The sequence below is a fragment of the Phoca vitulina genome, unplaced genomic scaffold, assembly GCF_004348235.1.
Source record: "Phoca vitulina isolate PV1807 unplaced genomic scaffold, GSC_HSeal_1.0 scaffold17, whole genome shotgun sequence".
Lineage (NCBI taxonomy): Eukaryota > Metazoa > Chordata > Mammalia > Carnivora > Phocidae > Phoca > Phoca vitulina.
In genome coordinates this window covers 25,519,591-25,533,655 of record NW_022589720.1, presented here as the reverse complement: position 1 = coordinate 25,533,655, position 14,065 = coordinate 25,519,591, and the positions used below count along the sequence as shown (strand labels likewise).

At 39.5% G+C, this 14,065-nt stretch overlaps 1 protein-coding gene across 3 annotated transcripts in view; it reads right to left on the bottom strand.

Moving 5' to 3' along the window:
* Window positions 1–14,065, bottom strand: part of NPR3 (natriuretic peptide receptor 3) — a 64,786-nt gene that overhangs the window by 9,163 nt on the left and 41,558 nt on the right. For all 3 annotated transcript variants that reach the window (XM_032415374.1, XM_032415375.1, XM_032415376.1), the window contains exon 4: window positions 1,467–1,602. In XM_032415374.1, the coding sequence (XP_032271265.1) occupies window positions 1,467–1,602 (136 nt within the window). The remainder of the gene's footprint in view (window positions 1–1,466; window positions 1,603–14,065) is intronic.

Here is a 14,065-nt window from a genome sequence, read left to right as displayed (position 1 = left end):
CTACCACCCCCTCCTGCCACTTTCTGTCTCCCTACCCTGCTTCATTTTATAGACCCTGAAATCGTGTATTTATTTGTTTATCACCAGTGCCCCCCACAACCCTGAAAGCTCAGCTGATTGCAGGAAGGGTCTTTAGTTCACTGCTGAATCCTCATCACTTTGAACCATGCCTGGCACATAGTAGGTGCTCAAGACTATTTGATGAATGAACGACTGAATGAATATGAAATTGATAGCTGCAAGTCTCTCACAACTGGGTCATTCTCATGTTCATTTTCTTTGAGTGTGTCAGTGAATTGAGAGGAAACCAGCACTCTATATGCTGTTAGCAAGAATTTAGACTAGTAGACCTTTATGGAAGATATGTGGCAATATTTAATTAACTTTAAAAAGCACTAACATACATTTCGACCCAGATATCCCATGACTAGAAATGTTCCCTGTTGGATGTACTCACAAATATTCATCAAGATGTATAAGATGCCTGTGAGGGCATTTTGCATGACAGCAGAAACTGTAAACAACTGAAGTATCCATCAATAGGAGACAGACTAAAGGAATCTTTATGCAGCCATATGGTCAAAAAATATGGAACTACCATTTAAAAATGTGCTGAATCTATGAGTGCTCATATGGCAAATTTTTTTTACTTGACATAGAAGTTTAAAAAGCTGAGATGAAGAGTGGCATTCATTATATGATTCCTTTTGTATACGTTTTTTGATAAGATATACAAAAGCATAAGGGGTGGCAGAAGGCACAAAATCTTTTTAGACCAACTCACAGGAAATTGTTAATAGTGTTTACATTAGGGAGAGGGGACTAGGGTGGGAAGGAAAATTTTCACTTCTCATTTTGAACATTTTTGTACTGTTTAAATTTTCCAGCCAAGAGTAGTCTCATTCTTGTACAATTTTTCAGTGTCAACAGAGGTTGCTTGAGTGATGAGATTATGGGCCATTTTTTGCCGTGGCTCTTATACTTCCCTGTTCTTAAGAAAGCCACAGCTGATAGTCACCATCTTAAAAATAAAATAAAAGCACAGGACTTGTTTGGGCTTGCTTATCATCCCAAACCATCCAGGACTGAACAGATGAATGTATATATCTAGTACTATTTCTTTTAAAACTGATCACAGAACTTTTCACAAACTGATTATTTGTTGTGAATGAGGCTTGTGATAAATTTAATTTGAAGAAGCATAGAGTTGTTACCTAATAATCAGACGGAGACGAGGCACTTCCTGGATCAGTGGGACTCTATCAAAGCACTTTCACAAGCTTTATCTCATTTAATTTTCACAACAAGCCTGTGAGGTGGGTTGATCTTGACCTACTATCCTTACTTTACAGCTGAGAAAAACAAGAAACTGACAATGTCCCACAGATGTAAGAGAGAAAAGCAGAACCAGGGAAGAAGCAGCTTGATCACCCACAGTGTCGTCACCTTACAGACCGAATCCTCACCTTCAAATGTCCTGTTCCAAGTCTGCTGGATAATTTTCCCTCCATCCTTCTTGCTGTAACCAGCTCTGAGTACTTCATGTAAAGCCAGAACATAGAGGAGGATGGCATCGTGGAATCCTTCAACAAACATGTTAACCTGGAAAGGAAACTGCAGTTGGGTGAGCCCAAACACCAATGTCTCAACATTCATGAATAATGTAAGCAAATCAAAGCAGTTAACAAGTTAGACTCAAGGTCCACAAACAGTGGCAGAGATGGGCAGAAGGGTAGCTAACAAGAATCATGCCTTGGTTTTCCTGGCACTGGCTTAGTGAGGAAAACCCTCCCTCAGTTCAGGAATTTGGAGGGCAGACAAGATATTACAGAAGTCAAGGAAATTGCAGCAGTTGATGAGGTTAAGTATTCCAGGTGCATCTGCCTTTGTCCAAAGTTCCCTCTACATAGGAGCCTTCCTCCTTCTTCACGTCTACTCTCTACCTCAAGCCAACCTAAGTCCAACCTCCCCCGTGAGGTCTTCACCATCTTTAATGGTCCCCATGATATTTCCATGCTCTGAATGTGACACCGACTGAAAGAACAGTACAGATCCATTCATTTATTTTCAGATACTATTGAAAGCCTACTCTAGGACTGGTGTTAAGGATTCAAAGAGGAGCGGGCACTGCCTGGCATCTGTGTCCTCTCTTCCATCGGCAATGGCATCTCAGTTTCTCTTTCCAGTTTGTGTTCGTAGTGGTTCCTGTTCATCTGACCACTCCCTACCCAACCTCTGGACCACCCCCCCCCCAAGCTCTCACAAACAGGAATGGAAATAGGACCACTGGTTTATCACAGCTGAGTCCTGGATCAAATAAGATAGTCCTTGTCCTCAAGAAACTTAAGCTTCATGTGAATTTGGGGAAGCCTCTTAATTTCTTTCAGGCTTGTTTCATTCCATAAGCACCATTGGAAAGTTCTGATACCATATTTAAACCCACTGAACATTCATTGAACATGATATGAGCAAATACAATCTTGAAATTGAGTAGCTTACAAATTCTGCATAGAAGTACAAAAAACAAAAACAAAAATCAAAACAAGTTTTCTTATTTCAGGAGAAAGTGTCAAGAATGGAATGCCATGGAGCAGAATGAATTCGGCATCCCACGGATGACCACTGGGAGTCTTTTTGAGGAGGGATTCTATGCCTCATCCCTAGAAAAAGATCCCACAGGAAGAGAGACACAACTGACCAGCATCACCTGGTTCAAATACACAAGCATTCATAGAAGACACAGCCCAGTGTCCAGTACTAGTTGGCCTCATCCCATCCTTAAGCACGGTGAGTCCTGTTCTCATCACAGAAGCAAATATTTTGGATTTGCCAAAGCCCAGTGCTGGAGGCAGTTTAGAATAATGGCTAGAGCCTGGGCTCACTACATAGCTCTGCCACTTCTTAGATGTGTTTCTCCACAACTCTGGGCCTCAGTTTTCCCTATCCGGAAAATATTAGTACCAATGGGGTTGCTCTTAGGTTTAAATGAATTAATAGATGTGAAAGACTTCCAACAGTGCCTGACAGAGTCAGTACTCACTGTTAGGTTTTGGTGTTGTTATTGTCTACATATAGAGAATTATAAACCAAAGGATCTTGCTTAGCCTTTAATTCTTAATAGCAGTATTCAGAAAATAAGTGATCTACTTATGGTATAACATATCTTATGGACCCATTTTACACTTAATGGAAACTAAGGCTTCTTGTTCATGCTTTAACATACCAAGCAGTTCTCTTACTTCCAGAATGTCACACCCTTAATTCCGCACAAGCATGAAGCATGCAGCCCACAATGGTCAATTCCACTGACCATCTAGAAGAGGAGGAGGCTGGGATGCATGTTGGTTCACAGAAAATCTCAGAGTTAGCTGCTGGATCCAAAGTCTAATCCTAGCCCTGACACATTGCTTAATCTCTCTACTCTTCAATTTCCTCATTGGCTAAATGGGGGTTTAGTACCTACTGATCCCACAGAGCTCTTCTGGGGATTAAATGAATTAGTGCATATAAAACATCTTGAAACAGTTTCTGGGACCGCGAGAACAAATGGTAGACATTGGCTTTTACTCTTAGTCGTCAAGCTTAAGTCTCAGAGTCATTATTTTCTTAGGCAAAGAAGAATGATACAGAAATAACATCTACTGGTCAAAGATAATTTTTCTGCTGATTTGGCTGTGCTAATTCAATTTTCCAAAGGAGTATGAAATTTTCACTTAAGCCATGAAGTCATCATGGCTTGAGAAAGTGTGCATGCTGATGAGTTAATGAGTTTTAATAAGTGAACTTAAGCTATGTAATTTCTCAGGCCACGATAAAAAATTTTTTCAAAAGATATCTCTATCTTCCCTTTGATAATTATATAAAACTCAGCCTGCTACAAAAGGAAATCACGGAACCCTGGGATATGGGAGATGTAAGACACCTTAGAAAAGCTCTGGTCTAATCCTCTCCTGACTTTTAGAACCAGAAGAGCATCACTCCCATTCAGTCTTCCTGCACTCTCTAATGGAGGGTTGTTCCCTCTCTACTCATTGTTCCTGGAGAGCCTAGTATGCCCCCTGCTTAAACTGTAAAGGACCAGCTACTGGGTATCAGATGTCCACTTCTCTCTCTCTTCTTCCTGATTCCTTCTCAAAATCCTAACCTAGGGCCACCATGCTGCCATTGGTGATCCAAAGCACAGGACAGCCCCAACCCTCTTCTGGCCCCTCCTCTTCCTTCCTCCTTGATATGCTCTCTCGATTGCCCCCTTTACACTCTCAAATTATCCGGCTGAAAAACATGAGCTTGGATTACTCTTTTCCTACCAGGTTTGATGGTAGAAGAGAACAGATAGGTTCTGAACACGTGTCCAGGTCTGAAAACTCATTCTACCTTGATTTGCAAATGGATCGCAAAATTTACCTTCTTTCCTCTCAAAGTGGCTGAGTGTTTCCCTCTCCTGCCCAAATTAGCAGGAGATTTGCTGACCTCCGCCGAGGTTCACTGGCACCCCAGCCTGCTGCGGGGGAGGTTTCATAACACCTACCTCATAGAACCTCAAGCCAGAAACAAAACCCTAGAGACCGTCTTTTCTCGAGGAGAACATTCTCACATCCACACGTGTTTTTTAAATGGGAGGAAAGCCCGTTAGCACATTATAGACACTGAAAATTGCAAGTGCAAAAAAATTTTTTTTGATGAGGGAGAAAAAGATCCAAAGTACAAAGTTGCCTTTGAAATATTTTTCACTCGACCTCCAGGCTAAAAGGAACAAAGTCATCTGGTATGTCCCCCTGCCTCTGGTCATAACAAAATTTGAGCCGCAAAGTCCTGACTGACAGATCATGCTATTGTTACTAATCAAAGAAAATAGGATTACCTCACCTGAGTATTCCAGTATTTAGCATCATTTCTAGTCAAAAGCTCTTCCTTACTGTCACTAGGCATAAGTCTTTTTTTTTTTAAGATTTCTATTTATTTATTTGAGAGAGAGAGAGAGCGAGAGAGAGCAGAGGAGGAGGGAATGAGGGAGGGGCAGAGGGAGAAGCAGGCTCCCTGCTAAGCAGGGAGCCCAACGCAGGATTCGATGCTAGGACCCTGGGATCATAACCTGAGCCGAAGGCAAACACTTAACCAACCGAGCCACCAGGCACCCCATAAGTCTTAATTAAATTCCTAAACACAGCCATTCCCCTGCTAGATCCTGAGCAATATAGTTCATGAGCCCTGAGAGTTTACAATCTCAACCAAATAGGACCACAGCAACACAAAAACACACAGATGGACTCTACACAAGAATGTTATGAAGTAGACCATGATGAGGGGCAAGTTTCAGGGTAATAATTACTCGTGCTGTGTATCAAATAAAGCGTCTATCATTTAAACAAAATGGAAGTCACGCATCATCTTCCACTCATTCTGGGAAGTTCGCCAGACTTCCTGCTGGCACTAACACTCCCATCATTTCATCGCCATTCTCTTGATTTTGCCCTCTGTAGTTGGCCAGCAGCAGGTATTCCAAATGAAAGAACGCCATTTTGCCACTGGCCTTCCTCTCTGAGAGCACTTGTCAGCCATGTCTATTAGTGTTGGTTTGTTTGTTTGTTTGTTTAATCCTCTATCATGGGGAAAGCTGAATAGAAATCTTGTTATATTTTAACTGATCATAAAGAATTACCATTCATGACATGGTTCCTATCTGTGACAGTGAGTGGAGTCTTTCTCATTTCTCTTTGGAGGGGCAAATTCATAGATGAATTCCTCAATGCCTGAGTTCCAAACAAGTAAGCAAAGTATGCTGCATGCCTCAGCTGTTCTGTAAAGTGAGAGTGAATAACATAGGAGTAATCTAGCTCCCCGGGTCGTCTGGATATCTGAGAAAGCCTTTAAAGCTCTCAGACAGAGGCTACGGGGAGAAAGTTAAAGACAAGGCTAGGCTGTCCTGGGATTTTACTTGTGGTATTCACATAACTCAAGCCTATCACACAGTGGTTCTATCTTCCTTACCACAAACCGATGGTTCCCAGTGCAAATGAGGAAAGCTGATGGTGTTGGGCAACATTTTTCAAGAGTCTTTTGAAAAAGACATGACCCTTAACCTCTCATTCAGTTGAAGCGAAGATGAGGGAAATGGAAATTTTTAAAAAGATTTATTTATTTTAGAGAGAGAGAGCACAAGCAAGAGGGGCAAAAGGAGAGGGAGAGAGAAACTCAAGCAGACACCCCACTGAGCTCAGAGCCTGACAAAGGTCTCGATCTCACAACCCTGAGATCATGACCTGAGCCAAAACCAAGAGTTGGAAGCTCAACCGACTGCGCCACTGATATGCCCCAGGAAATGGAAATTTTGATAGTGACAAGGTAAGAAAAGAGAGGGTCTAGGACATTCCCTTTCCCCATCATATCAGGAACAATGACAGCTTGTCTGATTAATAATAAGACCCTCAAGTGAAACTTATCCTGACCTACCGGGCCCCTGTTGATCACGGACAGGGCAAAGAAATGACCTCGGCATGCTGCGGGGATAGGCCAAAGGTTAAAGAATATTATCCATTTGATGAACACTTTACAAGTGATCTCCATGCAATAAAAACAGAGATTTCATTTTAATTCAGCTTTCTGTTGAATCATAAAATTAAAAATCTGTAATTTAGGGTCACTGCAAGAATGTCCATAAACCAAGTGACATCACAACCTCTTCAACACCAAAAGAGGAAGTTCTCATTCCTACTGGCAGACACTCCAATGGCTGCTCTTCTCCACTGGGCCTGCCTTCATGGAATTCACACTTGGTCACTTGCTTAATTTAGCCTTGAGGAAAGTTAAGTTGAAAATCTAAATCCTTATCCTAGCTGAACTCTGAGGAAATGCTGGGGTCAAGAGGCTTACTAACAACAGTGAGGCAGCACATCAGGGAGAGAGCCAGGGCCCAGCTGTGCGCTTGGCCGAAGCATTGCCATCATGTCTGGCAGACTTCTTCCTCCCCCTACTGAAGTTATGACTTACATGGGATGGGGGTTTGCCCTAAGTTTCCCAAATGACTGTCCTATCCTGGGCTCAGGTCCACCCATATAGCAATTCCTACCCTAGGATTAACTCAGATCTTACAGCCTAGAGTGTGGCTGCCTACAGATAGAAGCAGATTTTTTTTCTCTCTCTCTCACCTAAAACAGAATGGATCATTAAACAAAAGCAGACCTGGGAAGATCATTAAGTCAAGTTATGATCCCTCTCATTCTACAGCAACTGGCTGCCCTTTTAAAGATTGCAGCAGCTGCGGAGGCTAAGCGCAGGCACCACAGAGCTGGTATATGGCATACACGAGCACACCTCAGCAAGGAAAGCCACATGGGGCCACCTGGTAGGGAGCAAGGAGGTAGAGGAAGACTCTATGGAATTGGATTCTTCGAAGAGGTGGCTGTGGAGCACAAGCAAATGAGCATGACTCAGAAACTTTCCCTCTGCTCGTGCAGAGAATTCAGTCATCTGTTTTATTTGCCCTCTGAATGTGTCACACACACGTCATATCTGGATGCTTCTCATCACCCATTACCTTGAAGGCTTAGTTGAGAAATGCACATACATATTGACATAACTGTCCCTGGCTTTCAGATGATCAAGTGAGTGATATCTGTCCTTGGCCTTGATATCCCGCCAGTGCCCAACCAGATAGTTGTGCCTCTAAAAGGCTTGATGACTCAACCCCCACAGACTGCTCTGGATACTCATTGGCCTCTCTTCCCAGAGGTCTGTGGCCCTATCAGGCACAATGTTGAAGTGGATAAATGCATATTCCAAAATCCAGTGGGAGAAGGGCTGGGGCAGACAGCAGGACCCTGCATGGCCTGCAGTGTTCCCTGCCAGGTGGTAAGGTAGACCCAAGAACAGAAGAGGAGTGACCAAGCCAGAGGGAGATGGAGACAGGGAAACACAGGAGGACAATTTCTGGCTTCATTATTTCTGAAAGGCCAAAATAAGAAGGAACATGTCTAAGTTCTCCAACTTGATGACATCCTTTTAAATAGCCTGAGAACTTCAGACCATTTCCCCTAAGTCATCTGGAGATGTGATGGCAAGGAAGACGTGAGCAAAAATCCAAGCTTTGGGGTTTCTTTCTTGGGGGGAAGGGGTGGACTTATTTTCATTTCTGTCATGTATCTTAAAATGAAACATCTCCCTTTTTCTTTAAGCAATTTCAAGGTATGGTAAGGACTGAGCTAAGATCCAGAACCCCAACTCCTAGTTCAAGCATTATTGATTTATTCAATCACTATGAATAGTCAAAAGCTTAATTTTGTTCAGTTCTTAATTCAGAGTTTCCCAAGATGTATTCCGTAGAGCAGCAGCATTCCTTAAAATGTTAAAGGATGACTCTAGAAATAGCAGTATTGTGGTTAACAAGTTTACAAAATGTTAGATTGAACAAAGTCAAGCAGTTCTCTTTAATGCCAGGTAATTATAACAGCTAACTTTCATTGAACACCTCCTACATGCTAGGAGCTATGTAAACACTTAAGTTCTATTGAATTGTCTTTACAAAACTTTCATAGATAGGCACTGTTATTATCCCCGAGAGAAACTCTAACTAACCCTCTAACAGAATGGAGATATCTTGGTCAATGGATGGAGTCAAGATTCCAGAAAATGTTGGATGGGCAAGTTCTTAGTAGGGGTCCAAAGCAGGACTGCCTAGTTATGACATTTATCCTATTGACACATACGTTGAGCCAACTAATACTGGAAAACAGCTTTGTGCTCTAGTTTGTGTTTTTAATTGGCTTGGTAGCTCTACAAGTTGAGTATGTAGACTGGAAAGAGCAATAAGAGTAATAAAGAGAAGACTAAGACTGACGATGTTCTTCAGTGATGGAGAAGCAAAATCCACAGCTGGAGAGGGAATGGGAAGACAGAGGACAGAAGAAGAAAGGAGGAAAGGGGACATGAGGCAACAAGCTAATTGTTCCTCATCTCTTAATTCAATCTTTAAACCAGAGTTAATACATGACTCAGATCAAGTGGATCAGGATTTCTGAAAAGTCATGGACTCAAATAAAGTTGACCTTGCAATACCTTGCAATGAATAAGAAGACCTTTTATGCCAAAGGAGCATCTAAATAAACAAGCTGGATGTAAAGGATGAGGGTCCTACTTCAGAGACCAGTCTGTTCCAAGCACATCAGCAACCAAACCAGGTAATAAAAGATCTACTGATGTAATGTTTTTCTAACTAGCACTCAGTGTGAAATATGATGACTTTGATAAATAATAGTAATAAATGTAGCAAAGCTTCATCTACCCAGTTTCATCAGAGGAAAAAAGATGTTTCATATAAGCAAAGTTTCCAGGTTCTTAAATGTTTTTTCTCTAAGTATCAAAATTTTTAAATAATATAAAGACTTTTGATGGAAGCATTCTTGGGGGAAGCCACATATATTCTAAATTAGCTACATACATTTCTGTCTTGATAGCACAAGTATGCTGCATGTGATAGTAACTTATTATGATTCTCCATATGTAAGGCTATGACAATAGGCAGTCCAGTAGCCTTCATTGCTATTAAAAAGTGCACTGGACTCTTTATACAATTCTGACACCAGACTTGTATGTTCCTAGATATTCTCACTTCTTCCTTCTTGACTCTTCATTATTAGCCACACTCCCGAATGAACTCTATGCCCTACTCTTTACAAAATTTCTTGGATTCTCTGAGCACGCCATGAGGTACATCTACACATTAGCCCCTGGGCTTGGAATGCCCTCCCCATGGGCCTTGTCTCGTCCAAAGCAAACTGCTACTCAACTTTACTGGATATTCTCAGGTTACCCCCTCCAGATCCACTTTCCACCCTTCTTCAACTAGCTCTGTGCTCTGGGAGGCTGACATATATGGACAACTCAACTGGGTCCCCTTGTCCCCAGGCTTCTGGTTGGTTCAGCAGATGAGAGGGTAGAAGGAGATAAAGGTCAGGATATCAGGGGCTGCACTCCTCCACCAGATGTCACAGGTGGTTTTCCCCAACTGCCACAAGCCTCATGGGTGCTAGTAACCTCCCCCTCCTCTTGGTCTAGGGGTTGTAACAGCTTCCCACATTTGCAGGCCTTGGGGTTCTTTGCCATCTTCTGTTGATCTTCCTTAACTCCACATATAACTTTGTAATCGTCCCTTCACTGAGGTCTCTTTCATTTCCTTTCAATGTGTCTTTTATTTCCTCCCAGGATCCTGATGGACACATCAACCTTCTGTGAGCCACTCAAACTTGTTCTTGCTATATCTTTCCCTGAACCATCCAATTCCTCCTTTCTTCCACAAGTGCACCTAATGCAAACTTGTATTATCTCACTGACCAGTCTATTTTACACTTTTGCATGCCTCCATACTCTGACATTCCACAAGCTACTTGATGCACAAACCATATGGTAGGTATCTTAGTTTCCCTGGGATCTAGCCCTGCATCTAACACAGAAACTGCACTCACTGGAGTTGACTCCACTGTCACCTGTCACTACCTGTTACTTTCACTGTGCCTCTCTTAATGCCATCTTTCACACACACACACACACAAAACTAAATATTACCTCCCTCAGAAACTTAATTCCTAAGTTTCTAAGGAATTTAATTCCCTACACGTTTTGAACACTGTTTATTGAAGAAATTAAGGAATTGTTGGAAATTTTCAGGTGTGATAATAGCATTATAGTTTGGTTTTTAAAAAGAGAGTTCCAGTAGTGGTAGAGTAGTTTGTATCAGATTAACATTTCAAAAAACAATTATACTCTCTGAACAAAAATTTTTAAAAAGAACTAATTGAAGACACTGGGAAGTGACCAAAAAGAGGCAGAAAATATAGGAGATTTGATCCTTGGATAAAGGGACCATATTTCATGAGAACTAAATGTATATGAGTATCCTCTAAGGGTACTCCTTGTCCAGGAGACATGGGGTAGCTAGGATTCAAGCAGAAAGTCAGAGCCTTCTTGCCTTTAGAGGTCAGAGGATGTAGTTCAGAGATGATCCTGAGGACAAACAATGAGGTAGTAAATACTGGGAAGAAGAGAGCCACAGAGAAGGGAGCACTCAAATCAATTCATAAATTCTGCTGTCCTTGGTTGATTCCTAAACTGTACACACAGAGGAAAGACACCAAGAAATCCAATAGAAAGCAAGATCTGGAAAGCTGAAGATGCTAAGAAACATTTAAATTGCTGCCTTCTGCCCAGAAGAGTGTTAGGAGTTTGTAACCTGGCAAATATCTTAGGCTTTCTAGTAAAACCCTATATGGGCCACACCTTAGAAGTAAAGTCTATACCAAGAGACTACGGATTCATCCTAAAACTAAAAGCAAACCAAAGAAAGCAAAGTCACCTTAATAAAAAATAAAACCAAGCTTCCAAAAGTTCAAAGTAATTAGTAATTTAACTCCCTGCTGGAACAAAAATTACTCTTCAGAGTAACATAACTGAATACAGTCTTTATAACACATCATCCACAACATACATTACAAACTCAAAAAATAGTAGACATTCAGGAACAGGAGAGATGATCTATAGTCAAGAAAATAGTGAATAAAAAGTGACCCTGAAATGATCCAAATGTTGAAATTAACAGATAAGAACCTTAAAGCAGCTATTATAAATATGTTCAAAGACTTAAAGAAAAAGATGACCACAAAGAATGATCAAATACAGAATCAGCAGAGAAATGGAAGCTTTAAAAAAGAACAAGTGGATATTCTAGAACTGAAAAGTGCAATATTGAAAAAAGAAATATTCACTGGTTAAGTTTAAAAGCAGATTGAGTCCATGATCAAAAAGATGTATCAACAATAAATATCTCAATTTAAAAAACAGAAACAATACAAAGTCAATATACAAAAAACAACTTCATTTCTATATTCTACCAATAAAAAAATTGAAAATTTTATTTGTATTCTGCTTACAACAGCTTCAGAAGACATAAAATTATTACCAATAAATTTAATCAAAGATATGCAGAACCTCCACACAGAAAACTACAAACATTACTGAGAAAAATTAAAGACAACTCCAATAAATGGAAAGATATACCATGTTCATGGATTGGAAGATTTAAGGTTTTTAACATGTCAGTTCTTCCCCAAATTAGTCTACAGATCAATCCAATCCAAATAAAAAAATCCCAGAAGTTTTTTTGTAGAAATTGACAAGTTGATTCTAAAATTTATATAGAAAAAGGAAAGAACTTAAAACATGCAAAACTTCCTTGAAAGAGAAAGGCAAATTAGAGGACTTTCAGATTTCAAGATTTACTGTAAAGCCACAGTATTCAATACAGTATAGAATTGGTATAAATACAGACAAATAGAGTAATGAAACAGAATAATGAGTCCAAAATCCACACTTAACATCGTTATCTGAATTTTGACTAAATCATTTAAGCAATTCACAATGGGAAAAACAGAATCTTTTCAACACATGGTGATGGGACAAATTGATAAAAAAAAAATACAGGAAAAAACTAAAATTTGATTTCTATTTCTCAGCATATACAAAAATTCATTTGAGATGGACCACAGATCTCAACATAAAAGCTAAAACTATAAAGCTCTGAAAGAAAACAGAATATCTTTGTGTCTTTGGGATTAGCAAGTTTTTCTTAAAGAGAATACAAAAAAGCACTAACCATTAAAAAAAAAAGACTTCATCGATATAAAAAAACTCTGCCATCAAAAAGTGTCATTAAAGATATTAAAAAGTGAAAAATTGAGAGAAAATATTTATTATACATATATCTGACTTATATTCAGAATATTTAAAAAGAACTTTTCAAGTCAATAACAAGAGATAAATAACTCCATTTAAAATTGGGCAAAATACTTCAGCAAACAGATCATAAAAATGAAGTAAGCCAACAAGCACATGAAAAGAGGTTCAAAATCTCTAGTCACCAGGAGAATGCAATTTAAAATCACAATGAGGTACCACTCTACCTCCATCAGATTAACTAAAAGTAAAAAGCTGACAACACCAAATGTAGATGAGATTGTAGAACAACTGTAACTATCATACATTGCTGGTGGGAATTTAAAATAATATTACTTTGGCAGTTTCTTAAAAAGTTAAATATACACCTATGTTATGACCCAGCAATTTCATTCCTAGATATTTATCCAATAAAAATGAAAGCCTATGTCCCCAAAGGGACTTATACACGAATGTTCATTGCAGCCTTAGTCATAATAGTCCCAACCTGGGAAAAAAAAAAAAAGTCCATCAACAGGAGAATAAATTATAAAATTATGGTATACAATAAAACATTACTCATAAATTTTAAAAAGAGAATAATGAACTAATACATAAGACATCATGCAAAATCTCAAAAACAGCATATGAGTGAAAGAAGCCAGACACATAGTATATTCTTGAGAAAAGGAACAAAGCAAGAGGCATCACACTTTCTGATTTCAAAACATATTACAAAGCTATAGTAATCAAAACAGTATGGTACTAGCATAAAGATAGACACATAAACCAATAGAACAGAATCAAGAGCCCAAAAATAAACCCACACATATATGATTAATTAATCCTTGACAAGGAAAGCAAGAATACATAATAGAGAAGGGTAGTCTCTTTAATAAATGGTGTTGGGAAAACTGGATATCCACATGTAAAAGAATGAAATTGGACCTCTATCTTACAACACTCACAAAAATTAACTCAAAATGGATTAAAGTCTTAAACGGGAGGCTGAAACTAGAAAACTACCTGGAGAAAACATAGGGAAAATGTCCCTGGACATTGGTCTTGGCAATGATTTTGGGTATGACACCAAAAGCATAAGCAGCAAAAGCAAAATGTCCCTGGACATTGGTCTTGGCAATGATTTTGGGTATGACACCAAAAGCATAAGCAGCAAAAGCAAAAATAAACAAGTGGAACCATATCACACCAAAAAGCTTCTGCACAGCAAAGGAAACATCAACCAAAAGGCAACATATGGAAGGGGAGAAAATATTTGCAAACCATTTATCTTTAAGGGGTTAATAGTCAATCTACATAAGTAACTCATAAACTCAACAGCAAATAATAGTAATAATCTAATTTA